At 46.1% G+C, this 18,791-nt stretch overlaps 1 protein-coding gene across 4 annotated transcripts in view; it reads right to left on the bottom strand.

Moving 5' to 3' along the window:
• Positions 1–18,791, bottom strand: part of RANBP3 (RAN binding protein 3) — a 413,886-nt gene that overhangs the window by 271,283 nt on the left and 123,812 nt on the right. For all 4 annotated transcript variants that reach the window (XM_033955562.1, XM_033955564.1, XM_033955563.1 and 1 more), the window contains one exon: positions 11,889–11,960. In XM_033955562.1, the coding sequence (XP_033811453.1) occupies positions 11,889–11,960 (72 nt within the window). The remainder of the gene's footprint in view (positions 1–11,888; positions 11,961–18,791) is intronic.

Here is an 18,791-nt window from a genome sequence, read left to right as displayed (position 1 = left end):
TCCCCCTGACAATTGACGTAAGCCACCGCTGTGGCATTGTCCGAGAGAACCTGAACTGATTTCTCCTTCAGCAATGTCTGGAAAGCTAGTAACGCCAACCAGATGGCTCTGGTCTCCAGAACATTGATCAACCAGGACACCTCCTCCGAAGACCAGCTGCCCTGAGCAGAGCGACTGAGACATTGAGCTCCCCAACCAAGGAGACTGGTGTCTGTGAGAAGCACTGTCCACCGAGGCTGATCCAGACTTACTCCCTGCACCAGATTGGAAAAGCGGAGCCACCAGAGGAGGCTGTGACAAACTAACCCCTAAAGAGGAACGGGAAAATCCAGATCGTGTCTGAAGCGACCACCGCCAAAGAGGAGCATAATGTAGGGGGCCCGAGCCCACCTGACCACATCCAAGGAGGTTGCTATCAACCCCAAGAGCTGGAGAAAATCATGTGTCCGGGGACACCAACAAGCCGTCAGAAAGTGAATCTGAGATTAACTTGGGCCTCTGGAAGAAAGACTCTCCCCAAGCTGGTGTTGAAGAGAACCCCCAGATACTCCAGGCACAGAGATGGAGTCAACCGGCTTTTGGACAAGTTGACCACCCATCCCAGCAGTTGCAGGAACTCCACAACTGAGATGTAACCCGGGAGCTTTCCTGAAAGGATTTTGCTAGAATCAACCAGTCGTCTAGATAGGGATGAATCAGAATGCCCTCCTTGCACAAGGCCGCTACCACCACCACCACCACCACCATAATCTTGGTGAAAGTCTGAGGAGCCATGGCCAGACCAAAAGGAAGCACACAAAACTGATATTGATTTCCCAAAATCATAAAGCGAAGGAACCACTGATGGGAGGCCCATATCGGAACATGCAAGAAGGCCTCTGTCAGGTCGAGCGATGTCAGAAGTTCTCCAGGCTGGACGGCAAGAATGACGGATCTCAGAGTATCCATGCGAATAGATGACAACTGGAGCACCCAGTTGATCCCTTACAAAAATGGGCTGAAAAGATCCCTCTTTCATGGGTACCACAAAATAAATGGAATACCTGCTGGTGTGACACTCCTGAGGAAGCACTGGAACCACTGCTTTGGAGGTCAAGCAACCTTTGCAGCATCTGATGAAAAGTCTGCTTTTTCCAAGCCGCCTGACAAGGGGGAGAGAGGAAATGATCTTGCAAGACCCCGGAAAACTTCAGAGCATAGCTGTCCGAATCACTTCCAGGACCCACTGATCTCAGCCCACCCCTGGTAAAACTCCCACAAACAGGGGAAGGGCCAGCAAGGAGTCATTGGGCACTCCACCCAAAACAGGAAAGAGCCTCGAAAAGGAAACTTACTAAGCTTAGCCTTAGACACCGCAATCCGCTGACCAACTTCAAAGCCACAGGGTATGGCGAGAAGCCATTCCAAGAGCCATGGACTTGGCCAAAGCCCGCAAAAGATCATACATGGCATCTGAGAGATAAGAAACACCAAGCTCAATTTTAGCATCCTACTGATCCACCAAGGACTCGTTCAGACCACCTAAACAAGACCGGGCTACCAGACCACTACAAATCGCCACCTGGACTGCCAAGGCAGCTAGGTCAAAACTTTGCTTAAGAACAGACTCCAATGTCGAACCGCCTTCCACCGGCACCATTCCCAGGGTATTAAAAGAACTCAAAAATGAAATTGCTGATCTGCTATTAGTGATCTGGAACCTGTCACTAAAATTTTCTGTAGTACCTGAAGATTGGAGGGTGGCCAATGTTACACCAATTTTTAAAAAGGGCTCCAGGGGAGATCCTGGAAATTACAGACCGGTAAGCCTCACTTCGGTGCCAGGGAAAATGCTATAAACGATTATAAAAAATAAAATTGTGCAACACTTAGACAAACATGATTTAATGAGACGGAGTCAGCATTGGTTCAGACGAGGGAGATCTTGCCTCACAAATCTGCTTGATTTCTTTGAAGGTGTGAATAAACATGTGGATAAAGGTGAGCCAGTTGATATAGTATATCTAGATTTTCAGAAAGCTTTTGATAAAGTTCCTCACGAGAGGCTCCTGAGAAAATTAAAAAGTCATGGGATAGGTGGCAAAGTTCAGTTGTGGATTAGGAATTGGTTATTGGATAGAAAACAGAAGGTAGGGTTAAATAGTAATTTTTCTCAATGGAGGACAGTAAATAGTGGAGTGCAGCAGGGATCTATACTGAGACTGGTGCTATTTAACTTATTTATAAGTGATCTGGAAATTGGAACGATGAGTGAGGTGATTAAATTTGCAGATGATACCAAACTGTTCAGAGTTGTTAAAACGCATGTGGATTGTGAAAAATTACAGACAGACCTTAGGAAATTGGAAGACTGGGCATCCAAATGGCAGATGAAATTTAATGTGGACAAATGCAAAATTATGGACATTGGAAAGAATAAACTGAATCATAGTTACTAGATACTAGGGTCCACCTTGGGGATTAGCACTCAAGAAAAGTATTTGGGTGTCATCATATACAATATGATGAAACCTTCCACCCAATGTGCAGTGACAGCCAGCAAAGTAGGAATTATTAAAAAAGGGATGGTTAACAAGACTAAACATGTTATAATGCCCCTTTATCGCTCCATGGCGCGACCTCACCTGGAGTATTGTGTTCAATTCTGGTCTCCTTTTCTCATGAAAGATATAACGACATTAGAAAAGGTTCAAAGAAGAGCAACCAAGATGATAAAGGAAAGACTAAAAAGGTTAGGGCTCTTCAGCTTGGAAAAGAGACGACTGAGGGAAGATATGTTTGAAGTCTACAAAATCCTGAGTGGAGTAGAAGGGGATCTGGAAATTGGAACAACAAGCGAGGTGATTAAATTTGCACATGACACTAAACTGTTCAAAGTTGTTAAAACCCATGCAGATTGTGAAAAATTGCAGGCGGACCTTAGGAAATTGGAAGACTGGGCATCCTAATGGCAGATGAAATTTAATGTGGACAAATGCAAAGTGATGCACATTGGGAAGAATACCTGAATCACAGTTACTGGATGCTAAGGTCCACCTTGGGGATTAGGGCACAAGAAAAGGATCTAGGTGTCATAGTAAACAATACGATTAATCTTCCGCCTAATGTGCAGCGGCGGCCAAAAAAGCAAATAGGATGCTAGGAATTATTAAAAAAGGGATGGTTAACAAGACTAAGAATGTTATAATGCCCCTGTATCACTCCATGGTGCGACCTCATCTGGTCTCCTTATCTCAAGAAAGATATAGTGGCGCTTGAAAAGGTTCAAAGAAGAGTAACCAAGATGGTAAAGGGGATGGAACTCTTCTTGTATGAGGAAAGACTAAAACAGTTAGGGCTATTCAGCTTGGAAACGAAACGGCTGAGGGAAGATATGATTAAAGTCTACAAAATCCTGAGTGGAGTAGAACAGGTACAAGTGGATCGATTTTTCACTCCATCAAAAATTACATAGACTAGGGGACACTCGAAGTTACAGAGAAATACTTTTAAAACCAATTGGAGGAAATTTTTTTTCACTCAGAGAATAGTGAAGCTCTGGAACACATTGTCAAAGGATGTAGTAAGAGCAGATAGCTTATCTGGTTTAAGAAAGGTTTGGATAAGTTCCTGAAGGAAAAGTCCATAGTCTGTTACTGTGAAAGACATGGGGGAAGTCACTGCTTGCCCTGTATCGGTAGCATGGAATATCGCTACATCTTGGGTTTTGGCTAGGTATTAGTGGCCTGGATTGTCCACTGTGAGAACAGGCTTGATGGACTATTGGTCTGATGGACTATTGGTCTGACCCAGTAAGGCTATTCTTATGATCTTATATGCCTACGCATGATAGCCGAGACCACCGCATCGACTACATGAGAGGTAAAGGTATCCCTATCCCCATCAGGAATGGGAAAAATATGAGCCATGGACTGCGCCATGCAAAAAGGCGCATCCGGAGTCTTCCACTGTGCATGCACTACATTCCGAATATCCTCAAGAAATGGAAAAGAACGGGAGGCCGACCAGTTCCCCTGAAACTAGATGTCCTCCACAAAGCACAAAACTGATGAAACCTGAAGAATAAGATCCTGCAGCTCTTCCTGGTGAAAAATGTGCACCACCAATGCATCCTCGCAAGCTGGCAACTCTGCAAAACACATGTCCACATAATTCGCACCCCCGAGAGGATATTGGGGATCCAACAAAGGGTCCAAGTCCTATCAGGCGAAAAGCATCTTCAAACAAAAAAATCTTCATCACACGAGACCCGCAGCCTCTTGGACAAAGATGGGGGGGGGGACTGGGCAGGAGCAGACACCAAGAAGAGCTAAACGGGGGTAGACAGAGAAGGCAAAAGCCCCTCCTTGAAAAACCAGAGACCCCCAGAGAAGAAACAGGCCCCCAGCCGCCTATAAGTATGCCTTGTACATGGCTGAAACAAAATCAGGGACCAAACCTCCTTGTGGCAAAAAAGGTCTCACTGCCAAGGCAGGAGAAATATTGCAAACCTGTACCTGTCTCACTAAGATAGGAGGAAGGTCACACCTGAGGCCACAGGCAGGATGGCGGAGCTTCCCACCAAAACAGGCGAAAAACCCACCAAAAAGGCTCCCCCAAGGACTGTAGCGGCAGAGGCCTGAACAGACCCAGCCGCTAAAGCAGGCAAGTTGACAGCAACAAAAAGGGAGTCCCCAGCACTATCGGTGGTAAGGGAAACCTTATTTCCCTAACCGTCGGCGACTGAGAAAATCTCTGTATGGACAGAGGGGAAGCCCACTGTCTGCTGCCGACGAGCAGTGCACACATGAAGGGTAACCCTGCTCGCCAGCACCCAAAGCCGATGAGGATTACCCTTCGCGGCGACCAGTGCACATCATGCACACACCAGCCGCATCAACCACGTGTCTGGAGCAAAATAAGCACTTTCAAGATTCTTAAAAGTGCTAATTGCAAAAACCACTACACATCAAAATAAAGTGCTGGTTAACAGTAAAAGTCAATTAACCTCAATTGAAAGTTTCCCTTCAGACCGGCACAGCCTCAGGACTTTTTTTCTTTTAATACAACTTTCATTTACAAGTGAACTGACGCACTGGCTCTCAAAGCTATATTCTTTGCCTGTATTTGGTGGCAAGGCTTAAAGCCGAGGCACCTCTAAAGTAAAAATTTGGTGAGGTGGACGATATTGGTGAAGGGACTCGACTAGTTGAGTGTGGCACCTCCGAGGTCAGACGGACCCCCAAAAGGGACCCCAAGCTCAATCTGGCACCACAAACAGGGACCAGAAGGCCACTAACCAAAATCCAACAACCCTACACTAAACCAGGGAAAGACTGCACAGGCTTTTCACCTCCACCTGCTGGAGACTGAGAATAGACTAATTGTACTTGGGACTGCACAACCCACTTATACTACAGCCAAAAGTTAGTGTCTCAGTCTCCACCTGCTGGTAGAGGTGCGTTATAAGTATCGGTTTCTGCACTGGTCTGGAGGGACGATAAAGCACAGTTACTTAACGTAACAGGTGTTATCCAGGGACAGCAGGCAGCTATTCTCACATATGGGTGACGTCATCGACGGAACCCGGACACGGATGTCTCACAAGCAGACTTGCTTGAAGAAACTCGAAGTTTCGAGTCGCCCGCACCGCACATGCGCGAGTGCCTTCCCGCCCAGCACAGGGCGCGTCTCCTCAGTTCAGATAGCTAGCAGAGAAGCCAACCAGGGGAGGTGGGTGGGTTGTGAGAATAGCTGCCTGCTGTCCTTGGATAACACCTGTTACGGTAAGTAACTGTGTTTTGTCCCAGGACAAGCAGGCAGGTATTCTCACATATGGGTGACCTCCAAGCTAACCAGAATGGGATGGTAGGAGTGTTGGCAATTTAGGAGAATAAATTTTGTAATACTGTTTGGCCAAACTGTCCATCCCGTCTGGAGAAAGTATCCAGACAATAGTGAGAAGTGAAGGTATGAACCGAGGACCAAGTAACAGCTCTACAAATTTCCTCAATAGGTGTTGATCTGAGGAAAGCTACTGAAGTTGCCATTGCTCTGACTTTATGGGCTGTGTCTTTACTGTGAAGGAGTAATCCAGCCTGGGCATAGCAGAAAGAGATACAAGCCGCCATCCAGTTGGAGATGGTACCCTTAGAAATAGGATGGCTCAACTTATTTGGATCAAAGGAAACAAAAAGTTGAGGAGCAGTTCTGTGTGGTTTGGTGCGTTCCAAGTAGAAGGCCAAAGCACGTTTACAGTCCAGAGTATGAAGAGCTGATTCTCCAGGATGAGAATGAGGCTTTGGAAAAAAACACTGGAAGTACGATGGATTGGTTGAGATGAAATTCCGAGACCACTTTAGGTAGGAATTTAGGATGAGTACGAAGAACCACCTTGTCATGATGGAACACAGTGAATGGTGGGTCAGTAACTAAAGCTTGCAGTTCACTGATTCTTCGAGCAGAAGTGAGGGCTATAAGAAACACCACTTTCCAAGTGAGATACTTCAGATGAGCCTTATGAATTGCTTCAAATGGAGGCTTTATGAGTTGAGTAAGGACAACATTGAGGTCAAAACCACAGGAGGAGGTTTGAGAGGAGGTTTAACATTGAAGAGTCCTTTCATGAATTTGGAAACCACTGGATGAGCAGAGAGGGGTATCCCTTCAATAGGCTGATGGAAAGCCGCAATTGCACTGAGATGGACTCGGATAGATGTAGACTTGAGGCCAAAATTGGTTAAGTGCAAGAGGTAGTCCAAAACAGAAGATAAGGATGAATGCTGAGGTTTCGTACGATGAGAAAAACACCAGGTAGAAAATCTAATCCATTTTTGGTGATAGCATCGTCTAGTGGTAGGCTTCCTAGAAGCTTCTAAAACATCTCTTACAGATTGAGAAAACTGAAGAGGAGTTACGTTGAAAGGTACCAAGCTGTCAGGTGTAGAGACTGCAGGTTGGGTTGAAGCAAAGATCCTTGACTCTGTGTAAGCAGAGAAGGAAAAACTGGTAGAAGGTATGGCTCCCTGGTAATGAGTTCAAGTAGAAGGGAGTACCAAGGTTGTCTTGGCCACCGAGGAGTGATTAGAATCATGGTGGCATAATCGTTCTTCAACTTGACCAGTCTTGAGAATGAGAGGAAATGGAGGGAATGCGTAGAGGAAGATACTCGTCCATTCCAGAAGAAAAGCATCTGCCTCGAGGCGGTGAGGAGAATATATCCTGGAGCAGAACTGAGGCAGTTTGAAGTTGTGGGGAGCTGCAAAGAGGTCTATCTGAGGGGTTTCCCATTGTGAAAAAATGTGATGAAGAGGCAAGGAATGGAGAGTCCATTCGTGAGGTTGCAGAAGATGACTCAAGTTGTCCGCCAAGCAATTCTTCGCTCCTTGAATGTAGACAGCTTTGAGGAAGGTGTTGTGGTGGATTGTCCAGTCCCAAACCTTTAGAGCTTCTTGACAAAGGGAGGCAGATACCGTCCCTCCTTGTTTGTTGACATAATACATGGCAACTTGGTTGTCCGTCCAGATGAGGACTACCTGGTCGCGAAGAAGATGTTGAAAAGCGTTGAGAGCCTTGAAAATTGCTCTGAGTTCCAACAGATTTATGTGACATTGATGAACCGTACTGGTCCAGTGGCCTTGAGTACGGAGACCATCGAGATGAGCGCCCCAAGTGTAGGTTGAAGAGTCTGTGGTGAGGACCTTCTGATGAGGGGGCGTTTGAAAAAGCAACCCACTGGAAAGATTGGAAGAGAGCATCCACCAACGGAGAGACTTCTTGAAGGAAGGAGTGATTGAAATGTGTCAAGAAGGAGGGTCGCAAACTTGCGTCCATTGAGATGCCAGGGTCCACCTAGGAATTCTGAGGTGAAGTCTGGCAAAAGGAGTCACGTGTACTGTGGAGGCCATGTGACCCAGAAGTACCATCATGTGTCTCGCTGAGATGGAAGAGAGGGAAGACACTGTATGACAGAGTTGAAGAAGGGCTTCCAGACGTTGTTGTGGAAGGAATGCTCTGAGTTGGACAGTGACCAGAACAGCTCCAATGAATTGTAGATTCTGTGAGGGCTGAAGTTGAGATTTGGGAAAGTTGATTTCGAATCCCAAACTTTGTAGGAACCAGGTAATCCATTGGGTCGCTACAATAACCCCTTGAGATGTGGAATCTTTGATGAGCCAGTCGTCGAGGTAGGGAAATACCAGAAGACCATGGTTCCGGAGAGCTACCGCTACCACTACCATGCACTTGGTGAACACTCTGGGAGACGAGGCCAGACCGAAGGGTAGTACTCTGTATTGATAATGCAGATTCCCCACCCTAAATCTGAGGTATTGACTGGAGGCCGGATGAATGGGGATATGAGTGTAGGCCTTCTTGAGATCTAGAGAGCATAACCAGTCGTTCTGCTCGAGAAGGGGATAAAGAGATGCCAGGGACAACATTCGAAACTTTTCTTTGACTAAAATTTGTTGAGAGCCCTGAGATCCAGAATGGGTCGCAGATCGCCCGTCTTCTTCAGAACAAGGAAGTAACAAGAGTAAAATCCCCGGTTCTTCTGTACCAAGGGAACTGGTTCGATGGCATGGAGACGAAGCAGAGCTTGAGCTTCCTGAAGAAGAAGGGCAGTCTGGGATGGGTTGGAAGGATACTCTCTTGGAGGAAGCTCTGGTGGAACCTGAGTGAAATGAAGAGAGTATCCTTCCCTGATGATGGTAAGCACCCAGAGGTCGGATGTAATTATCGACCATCAGTTGTAAAAATGATGGAGACAACCTCCTATAGGGGGAAACAAGACAGAGAGAACGGTGGAGGTTATGCTCTGTTGTAAACAGTCAAAAAGGCTGAGAAGCCTTAGGTGCAGCAGAAGGTTGGGGTTTCTGTTGCTTCTGAGGTTGCTGTTTTTTCAGAGGAGGGTGAATATAAGGAGCCGGCTTTGGAGCAAAACACCTTTGATAGATAAGAGCAGTGCGTGCAGGCTTGGCAGTAGCTGACTTTGGCTTAGGTCTGACTATAGAAGCAAATAATTTTTCATGGTCAGATAATTTCTTGGTGGCTGCATCGATGGATTCATCAAAGAGGTTATTGCCCTCACAAGGAATGTTAGCCAAGCGGTCTTGAAGGTTAGAGTCCATGTCAATGGTATGAAGCCAGGCAAGACGACGCATAGCTACAGAGCAAGCAACCACTCGGGCACATAACTCGATGGCATCATAAGATGATTGGAAGAGATGCAGACGTAATTCAGAAAAAGAAGCAATGACTTCCTGAAACTCAAAATGCATTTGGGTATCCAAATAATTCAAAAACTTTGGTAGAAGAGAAATAAGGAATTCAAAGTAAGTGATGAATTGAAAATTATAATTGAGGACTTTAAGAGGACATCATAGCATTCTGGTAGATGCGACGTCCGAATTAGTCCATAGTTTTCCCTTCCCTTCCAGGAGGGACGGTGGCGTAAACCTTGGAAGGATGGGACCTATTCAAGGAGGACTCGACAAGCAGGGGTTGATAAGATATCTGAGAATTGTCATACCCTTTGCGATGCACAGTCTTATACCTAGAGTCCAATTTTCCTGAACAGCCGGTATGGAAAAAGGTGTTTCCATGCAACGACCAAAAGTCTGATTCAAAAGCTTATGAAGTGGAAGCTTAAGAGACTCTGACGGAGGTTGAAGAAGATGCATCACTTCGAGATACTCCTTAGAATATTTGGAGCCAGTATCTAATTGAATATCCAAGTCTACAGCCATCTGTCGCAGGAAAGACAAGAAAGATAGCTTATCTGCCAATGCTTTGCCTCGAGAAGGACTCGAGGACGTCGAGGCAGCCTGTGTCAAAGATGAAGCTTCAGCAGGGAAAAAGGTATCAAAGGAACCTGGTGACTTGGACGAGGCAATCGAGACCGGGACATCCTCGAGATCCGGCATCGGAGACCTCGAGTGAGGAGTCAGTGGTCTGGTCGAGGTTGGAGTAGATCGAGGCTTCAAGGAAGATGGTCTGTCGTGAGAAGAAGAACGATGCCTGAAAGGTTGCCTCGATGAAGGCCTCAAATGTCAGTGAGAACTGTGTCTGGAACCAGATCTCGAGGATCGAGGAGATTTCGCCTCGGAGACATGGGCAGCCAATGCCAATATATGAATAGGACTAGAGGCTTTAGATCGAAGCTCCAGAGGCTTGGTGGAGGAACCTCGATGCACTCTCAAAGACTCTGCTCCTTGTATAGAATGTGAAGATTCTCATCGAGGCACCGCCAAAGAATCTGCTCCTTGCTTTACGTGCTTGGATGCCAGACCAGACACTCTCAGAGACTCTGCTCCCTGCAAAGAGTGTGAAAGTTCAGACTGGGGCAAAGGAAGCGGCTCGACCTCGCGGGAGTCCGCTGAATGCCCAGGCTGGATAAGAGGAAGCAGTTTGGATCCCATGTTAGTAAGGAACTGAATAAACTGCTTCTCTAACATGGTCTAGAAAGAAGCCGGCAAGGATGGATCCGCGTCTGAAACCGGACCACCTGCTTTGGCTGGAGTTTCCTTCAAGGTAGTGTGAGTGTGCTTCGACCTGGGAGTCTTAGACACTTTAATCACCACCGACGGAACCGACTGCTGAGCTATCTGACCTGAGGAAACAGGGGAAGATACAGATGACATCGAAGCAAGAGCCGCTGCAAACGACGAAGATCTGATGAGGCTCGAGGTGGAAGCAGTAGGCGCAGAAGGAGCCTCGGCGGGAGTCCATCTCGAAGAGCTTGTCCACCAAAATGCAACGACGCTTAAAAACACGAGGCTGAAGTGTTTAGCAAGGCAGGCACAACCTAGGATGATGTTTCAGCCCAAGGCACTTGAGGCAGCGTCCGTGAGAGAGATCATACGCTAACACTTGCTACACCTCTTGATGCCCGTGGCAGGCCGGGACATAGAATGAAAAATAGCCACCGCAAAATCGAAGCCTTCAGGCTGCGGCCGAGCGGCCTGTCCTGGAAAACGAACAGAAGAAGAAATTTTTTTTTTTTAAACTAAAATCAAAGAAATAAACTAAAAACAGCGATTCGTGAGGAAAAAAACATAAACCGCGGTTGAGAGAAGGCAAAAGTGAACGAAGTTAAACGCAGAGAGTCAAAGATGGACTTCTCGGCTCCGCGGAAAACTGAGAACCGAGGAGACGCGCCCTGCGCTGGGCGGGAAGGCACTCGCGCATGCGCGGTGCGGGCAACTCGAAACTTCGAGTTACTTCAAACAAGACTTCTTGCGAGGCGTCCGCATCCGGGCTCCGTCGATGACGTCACCCATATGTGAGAATACCTGCCTGCTTGTCCTGAAATAAAGAAAGACATTTCTTACCCAAGTTTAAATCATAGGATGGAAGACACTACAACCTGTGCTGTATTTAAAGCAACTGGGTCAGCAAGGTGCTTCCATTTACTTGTTTATGGTGATTCTCTCTATAAGTTTTAATATTTCTAAGAAACACTGAATTTCATCTTCAGCACAATGCAGTCTTACTTCTAAACATGCAGAAGCACAGATTTATAAGTAAACTTAACCACATCTTATTCAAAGCAAGCCTCTTACTGCTGCATTCAAGTAATTTCTGCTTCTTGAGAAGCTTAAACTGATAGAAAAACACCATCAATACTGCTCTGCTTTTAGAATTAAGGATGCACTGAAAGTGTTTCCAACTAGTCACCAGGATATTTAATAATTTGTTAATCCCTGTAGCTCCATAGAGCTCTCTCATTAAAGAATGGCATAAAAAAATAAAAAAAGAGACACCCTTAAAGATAAACTCACACAAGACAACAATCAGGCAATGACCTCTTTGGGGAGTCAAATCGTGTTACTAGAACTTAAACTTGGATACATTAAAGAGTACAATAGATAGTAAGATAGAGTGGGTAAATCACTAATGCAGCTCACCTGGCTCAGAGTCTGAGTTTCCAGCTGAAGGCTGGCAGAAGCTTGAAGGCATAAAGACATTATTCTTGTTTACTGTAGACAAGAATATAAAGTTACTAAAAAGACACACCACACATGCATATCTATTTAAATACCCAATTATAAAGAGACAAGTTTACAAGAACTTTTACAATTTAGTACTATAACAAGAAGATAAATATTGCAAAGGATTAGTTATATCTTTGATCACAGTAAAGGACGTTGGCATGTTACTTTTATTTAAATAAGCTAACCATATAGCAAACCCTTCTGATATAATTAATGAGAAACTGGTGGCAGCATGAAAGTTCGAGATAATTTAAGCAAAGGTATGACAAATTAATTTTAGAACACAAAACTACTACTATATAAAAAACACAAAAAAACTACTGTATATTTTACAACACACAGCATCAAATAATAAACATATTTGATGAAGTCAACAGTAAACATTGTTAAGTATAGCTATGGAGAAATTAGATCTTATCTATTCATTATTTTTCCTTTAATCCCATCAGACCAGTTCAGAATCTGTGATTGTATCTGTCAACCAGCAGATGACCATCTACTGGTTGATGAACACAACCCACAGAGTCTTAACTGGTCAGGATGTGAGAACACTTCATTTCTAAGTTTAATGTGCTCACTGGTAAAAAGATGGAAGGCCATAGCCCTAAGAAGTTACAATTCAGGTGAAATGTGTTAACTGTTGAGCGAATTTTCTTTGTTTTACTGTTATAAAGAATTTCTCCTCTCCCTACCTTGGATGTGACAACTAAAACAATTTTTAAAATGTTGATTGTCTAGCTGGTTGACAGTAGATTTTGCTGCATTTTGTCATGCACTTTCTGCTGATGTTAAATGGGGAAATTTTGAACTTCCCTGCTAATAAATAAATTATAATATTCTTTCCTCAACTCTAACCTGATCAGTCCAAAATGAATGTTTATGCCCCTTGGCCAGCAGATGGAGATACCTACTTAAGAGCTGTCAGCTCTACCCTATTCAGAGAGAACTGTCCCAGAAATTGGTAAAGGAATCCACGCATAATGAGAGGCCACTTAACCTAATGCTTATAAATGAGAAGTTTCTGATGTTATAGTAGATGATCATGTGATATCCAGTAATCCACCGGATGGTGTGTTTCAATATTTGAGATTATCTTCACTTCATGAATAACTGACGTGTAGTCTAATAGGGACCCTACATGGTCCATGTTTCGGCAAAAAGCCTTCTTCAGGGGTCCAGGTCAATATTCACTCAATGGTATAAAAATAAATAAATAAAACCTCATCTGTGAAGACGCTAAAATAAAATGAAGCGTGGCCTCCAGGTATCTCAAAGGAGATATCACACATCCAAAGACCGCAAAACACAGCCCTTAGACTTGGAACCCTGCACGAGAGAGTCTAAAGCTCCAACACTCTTCTTGCAGAAGTGACCGCAATGAGGAAAGCGGTCTCTGAGAAATCCCATCCAGGGGATCATAGAGCAGACGAGCCAGTAAGCGGAGAACCAGCAGTCTCAAGGGAGGCCACAGCCTCCCCACCTCCCACTCCCCCGTTAAAAGTGTACAACATGTGGGAAAGATGGCAGAGAACCCCCGAGAGAAGAGGGACCCAAACATGATAGTCCCACAATGGGACATGGAGAGAAGAAACTGCCAGACCCGTCCTGAGGCCAGCCTACAGGAAGTCCAGAACATGTGCCACTGATGGGCCAAAGGATCCACTTGAACCCCCGCACACCAAGCTGGAAAGCACCTCTAGGCCTTTGCAGAGGCTGACCCCATCAAATTCCTCTTGCCATCAAGAAGTGTGGCGATGACAGCAGAAGAGATGCTCCTAGTCCTCAAGGCCTCACGTACAAGTGCCAGGATGCAAGGAAAAAGCGGTCCGAAACTTGAAGGGCTATCGGGCCCTGCATGAGCAATCTCTGATGGCAAGTAAGAAACAGACACCCCCCTCCCCCCCATGAGCTCAACTGCACCAGGTCTGCGTAACAAAGACGGCTGGAACAATCAAGGGCCACTAGGAGTACCGAACCTGCGTGAGACACCACCCGGCACAGAATATGCCCTATCATAGGCTATGGGGAAAAGCCATACAGAAGTTTCCCTTCCGGCCACAGCTGAATCAGAGCATCGAGCACTGCGCTACAGACCTCTTGTCCACCTTCCGGTTCCCCGAGGACGCTATCAAATCGAAGGTGGGACGACCCCACCAACAAATTATGGTTTTGAACGCTAGCCTGGACAGGGACCATTCTCCCAGATCCAGAATCTGACAACCAAGGAAGTCTACCAGCCTAATAATAATAACAGTTTATATACCGCAGGACCGTAAAGTTCTATGCGATTTACTAAGATTAAAAGATGGTACAAATTGATTTAACTTAACAGAGGTGAAAGATAGTGGTTAACAGCTCAATCCTGAAGGAGTGTTTCTGTTGTACTCTGCTTATTTCCTTATTTTAGTTGATTTTTGGGGGGAGTTTTTTGTCTTCAGTTTTTGGTGCTAAGAGCTCCCCTGTTCGAGGGTTCAGCTTTGCCTATGTGGAGAAGAAGCATAAGAACATAAGAAGTGCCTATGCTGGGTCAGACCAGAGGTCCATCATGCCCAGCAGTCCACTCACGCGGCGGTCCATCAGGTCCAGGACCTGTATAGTAGCCCTCTATCTATACCCTTCTATCCCCTTTTCCTTCAGAAAATTGTCCAATTCCTTCTTGAACTCCAATACCGTACTCTGCCCTATCACACCCTCTGGAAGCGCGTTCCAGGTGTCCACTACCCGTTGGGTGAAGAAGAACTTCCTAGTATTGGTTCTGAATCTGTCCCCTTTTAATTTTTCCAAATGCCCTCTCGTTCTTGTAGTTGTCGAAAGTTTGAAGAATCTGTCCCTCTCCATTTTCTCTATGCCCTTTGTGATCTTGTAAGTCTCAATCATATCCCCTCTAAGTCTACGCTTCTCCAGCAAAAAAAGCCCCAGTCTCTCTAATCTTTCAGCGTATGAAAGGTTTTCCATACCTTTTATCAAACGTGTCGCTCTCTTCTGAACCCTCTCGAGTATTGCCATATCCTTCTTTAGGTACGGCAACCAATATTGGACGCAGTACTCCAGATGCGGATGCACCATCGCCCGATACAACGGCAGGATAACTTCTCTCGTTCTGCTTGTAATACCATTCTTGATTATTTCTAGCATTCTATTCGCTTTCTTAGCAGTCACTGCGCATTGTGCCGACGGCTTCATTGTCATGTCAACTATTACCCCAAGTCCCTTTCTTGGGTACTCTCACTCAATAACAGCCTTCCCATCGTGTAGCTGTACCTCGGGTTTCTATTTCCTATGTGTAGGACTTTACATTTCTCTACACTGAACTTCATCTGCCATCTCATCGCCCACTCCCCTAGTTTGTTCAGGTCCCTTTGTAAATCTCACAGTCCTCTTTATTCCTAGCCCCATTAAATAGCTTGGTGTCATCTGTGAATTTTATTACTTCGCTCTTCGTCCCTATTTCTAAATCATTTATAAATACATTGAATAGCAGCGGTCCAAGCACCGACCCCTGCGGAACACCACTTGTGACCTTCTTCCAGTCCGAGTAGTGGCCCTTCACTCCTACCCTCTGCTTCCTGCCCGCCAACCAATTCCTGATCCGTCTGTACGTCTCCTTCCACCCCATGGTTCTTTAGTTTCCGAAGTAGGCGTTCATGGGGTACCTTATCAAAGGCTTTTTGGAAGTCTAAGTATACAGTGTCTATGGGGTCCCCTTTGTCCATCCGTTTGTTAATTCCTTCGAAGAAGTGCAATAAGTTCGTCAGGCACGATCTTCCCTTGCAGAAGCCATGTTGGCTTGTTATCATAAGTTTATGTCTCTCTAGATGCTCCTCGATGCTATCTTTTATCAGCGCTTCCGCCATTTTCCCCGGAACCGAGATCAGACTCACCAGTCTGTAGCTCCCCGGGTCACCTCTCGATCCCTTTTAAAAGATGGGCGTAACATTAGCTATCTTCCAATCCTCCGGGATCACGCCTGTTTTCAGGGATAGATTACAAACCTGCTGTAGTAGTTCCGCTATTTCCTCCTTTAGTTCCTTCAATACTCTAGGGTGGATTCCATCCGGGCCTGGCGATTTGTCAGTTTTTAATTTTTATATCTGCCTGTGTACGTCCTCAAGGCTTACTGCCATGGATGTTAATTTTTCTGCTTGGTCTCCTTTGAAGATTTGTTCAGGTTCTGATATGTTGGATGTGTCTTCTTTTGTAAATACTGACGAAAAGAACATGTTTAGTCTTTCCGCCACTTCTTTCTCCTCCTTCACCACTCCCTTCCTATCTCCGTCATCCAGCAGTCCCACCTCCTCCCTAGCCGGCTGCTTCCCTTTAACATATCTGGTTTGAAATTTTGTGCTTTCCTGGCTAGCCTCTCTTCATATTCTCTTTTGGCTTTTCTGACCATGAGGTGACATTCTTTTTGATACTTCCTATGTTCTTTCCAGTTTTCCTCATTTTTGCCCTTTTTCCATTTCTTGAATGAATTCTTCTTATCACCTATCACTTTCTTCACTTCTTTAGTTATCCACGCCGGGTCTTTTGTTCAGCTCTTTACCCCATAATGCTGCCTGATGTGAGAAAAGGTGTTGATGGTGTCTTTTGAGTTTACGTTCTCTAACTGGGGGGGAAACGAAGTTCAAATGTGAGCTTCTCTTATGTCTGTTGGCTGAGCCGAGGACAAGGCCATCAGATGCTGCTCCGCCTAGGCAAAGAGCATCCGAGCCTTCAGGCTCAGCAGGGGACTCTTCATGCCTCCCTGATGGTTGAGAGGCAACAACCATCACAATGTATGAGAACACACGGAGACTCCCTTGAAATCGCAGCAGAGCCAGTCGGCTCGCTCGAAGCTCCAGTCGATTGAGTGATCATCTGCTCTCCAATGCAGTCCACCAACACACAACCGTTACTGACTGGCAAACTGCTCCCCAGCTGGAAAGACTCACGTCCGTTGCCAGGGTCACCCAGTCCAAGACTCACAGAGAGAGCCCTCTGTTTAGAGTAGCCGGGTTCAACCACGACACCAACACACAACCGGCACTGACTGGCAAACTGCTCCCCAGCTGGAGAGACTCACGTCCGTTGCCAGGGTCACCCAGTCCAAGACTCACAGAGAGCGCCCTCTGTTTAGAGTAACCGGGTTCAACCACGACACCATACAGCTCTGGCCGCTGCCAACCATGGCAACTCTACCCCCAAGCACATCCCACTGAGGATGCCACCGAAACAGAAGGGACAACTGAAGAGAATGGATGCAAGCTCTTGCCCACGGAATCCCAAACATGGTCGCCACCATGAGACCCAACACCTGCAGATATTGCCAGGCTGTTGGGCTGGAGCCGCTAACATGTCCCGAACTGCACTCTGAAGCTTGAGCTTCCTAGATTCTGGCAGAAACATGCGGTTGCTGCCCGCAGGGAACCCCAGGCACTCCAAGTCCTGCATCGGCTCGAGGTGACTCTTCTCGAGAATGATCACCCAGCCGGGATTTTCCAGCAAAGTCACCACTTGGTAAACCGTCAAGCGGCCTTCCTCCAAACAAGGAGCTTTGATCAGCCACTCGAGCACAATGCAGATGGGCAGCCACCACCACCATGATTTCAGTGAATGATCTGGGCGCCAACACCAACCCGAAGGGCAGCGCAGTGAACTGAAGTGCCTTCCAATAACATGAAAGCTCAGAAACCTCTGATGACTGGAAAAGTTCGGGATGTGGAGGTACGATTTTGAGAGTTCCAAGGAAGCCAAACACTCCCCAGGCGCCACTGCTCCCCCATTGAACGCACTGTTTCCATTCAGAAATGCGGAACTTGCAGGAAGGCGTTCACTGCCTTCAAGTCCAGGTCTGCAATCTTCGGAGTCCTTCTTTAGCCTGATGAAGTAAATCGAATATTTCCCGGAGCCGAAGTCTCCCTTTGGGACAAGCTCTATTGCCTGCACACCATGGTTCGCACTTTGCTGGCCCTGTCCGGATTTCCCAAAGTAGGAGACAGGAAGAAATCTGGTGGAGGCTGGAAAAACTGTAGTCGAAGGCCTTCCCTGAGCATCTCGAGAACCCACTGGTCCGAGGTTACTATTTGCCATTCCAGAAGGAAGGCCGAAAACTGCCCCACGAATTGGAGGGGACCCGCCAGGGTCCTGGCGTCATAGGTTTCTCTAGGGAGGGGCAGAAGGCCTGGAGTATGAAGACTGTTGGCGCACTGTACCTCCAAAGCAAGGTCTGGAGGGAGCTCCGCAATGCTGTAGCAGGAAGGAAGCAATCAGAGACAAGAAGGCTTCATTTAAGGAATGGAAAAGGACAAAAACGGACAAAAACTGGAAAAAGCACAAACAACATCAAAGCAAGTGCCATAAGGATGAGAGGGGCCAAAAGAGACTAAGAGGAAAAAATAGCCAAGGAGGCAAAAAATTTTAAGCCATTCTTTCAATATATTAAGGGGACACGACCTGCAAATGAAGCAATGGGGTCGTTAGATGACCATGGAATAAAGGGAGGACAAAGCCATCACTGACAAACTGAACACATTTTTTGCATCTGTATTTACCTCAGAGGATATAGCCGACATGCTACACACAGGAAATGAAGATGGGAAACTGACAGGGTTGATGGTCAGCCTAGAAGAGGTATGAAGGCAGACTGATAGGCTTAAAAACAATAAATCCCCAGGCCCTGACCATATCCACCCAAGGGTAATCAAGGAACTGAAAGGGGTTATAGCTGAACTGCTTCAACTAATAGCCAATCTGTCGATCAAATCAGGAAAGATTCCAGAAGACTGGAAAGTGGCGAATGTTATGCCGATTTTCAAAAAAGGTTCGAGGGGAGATCCG

Source organism: Geotrypetes seraphini, chromosome 8, assembly GCF_902459505.1.
Source record: "Geotrypetes seraphini chromosome 8, aGeoSer1.1, whole genome shotgun sequence".
Classification (NCBI taxonomy): Eukaryota; Metazoa; Chordata; class Amphibia; order Gymnophiona; family Dermophiidae; genus Geotrypetes; species Geotrypetes seraphini.
The sequence above is the reverse complement of the archived record's forward strand: the minus strand, read 5'-3'. Positions and strand labels throughout refer to the sequence as shown.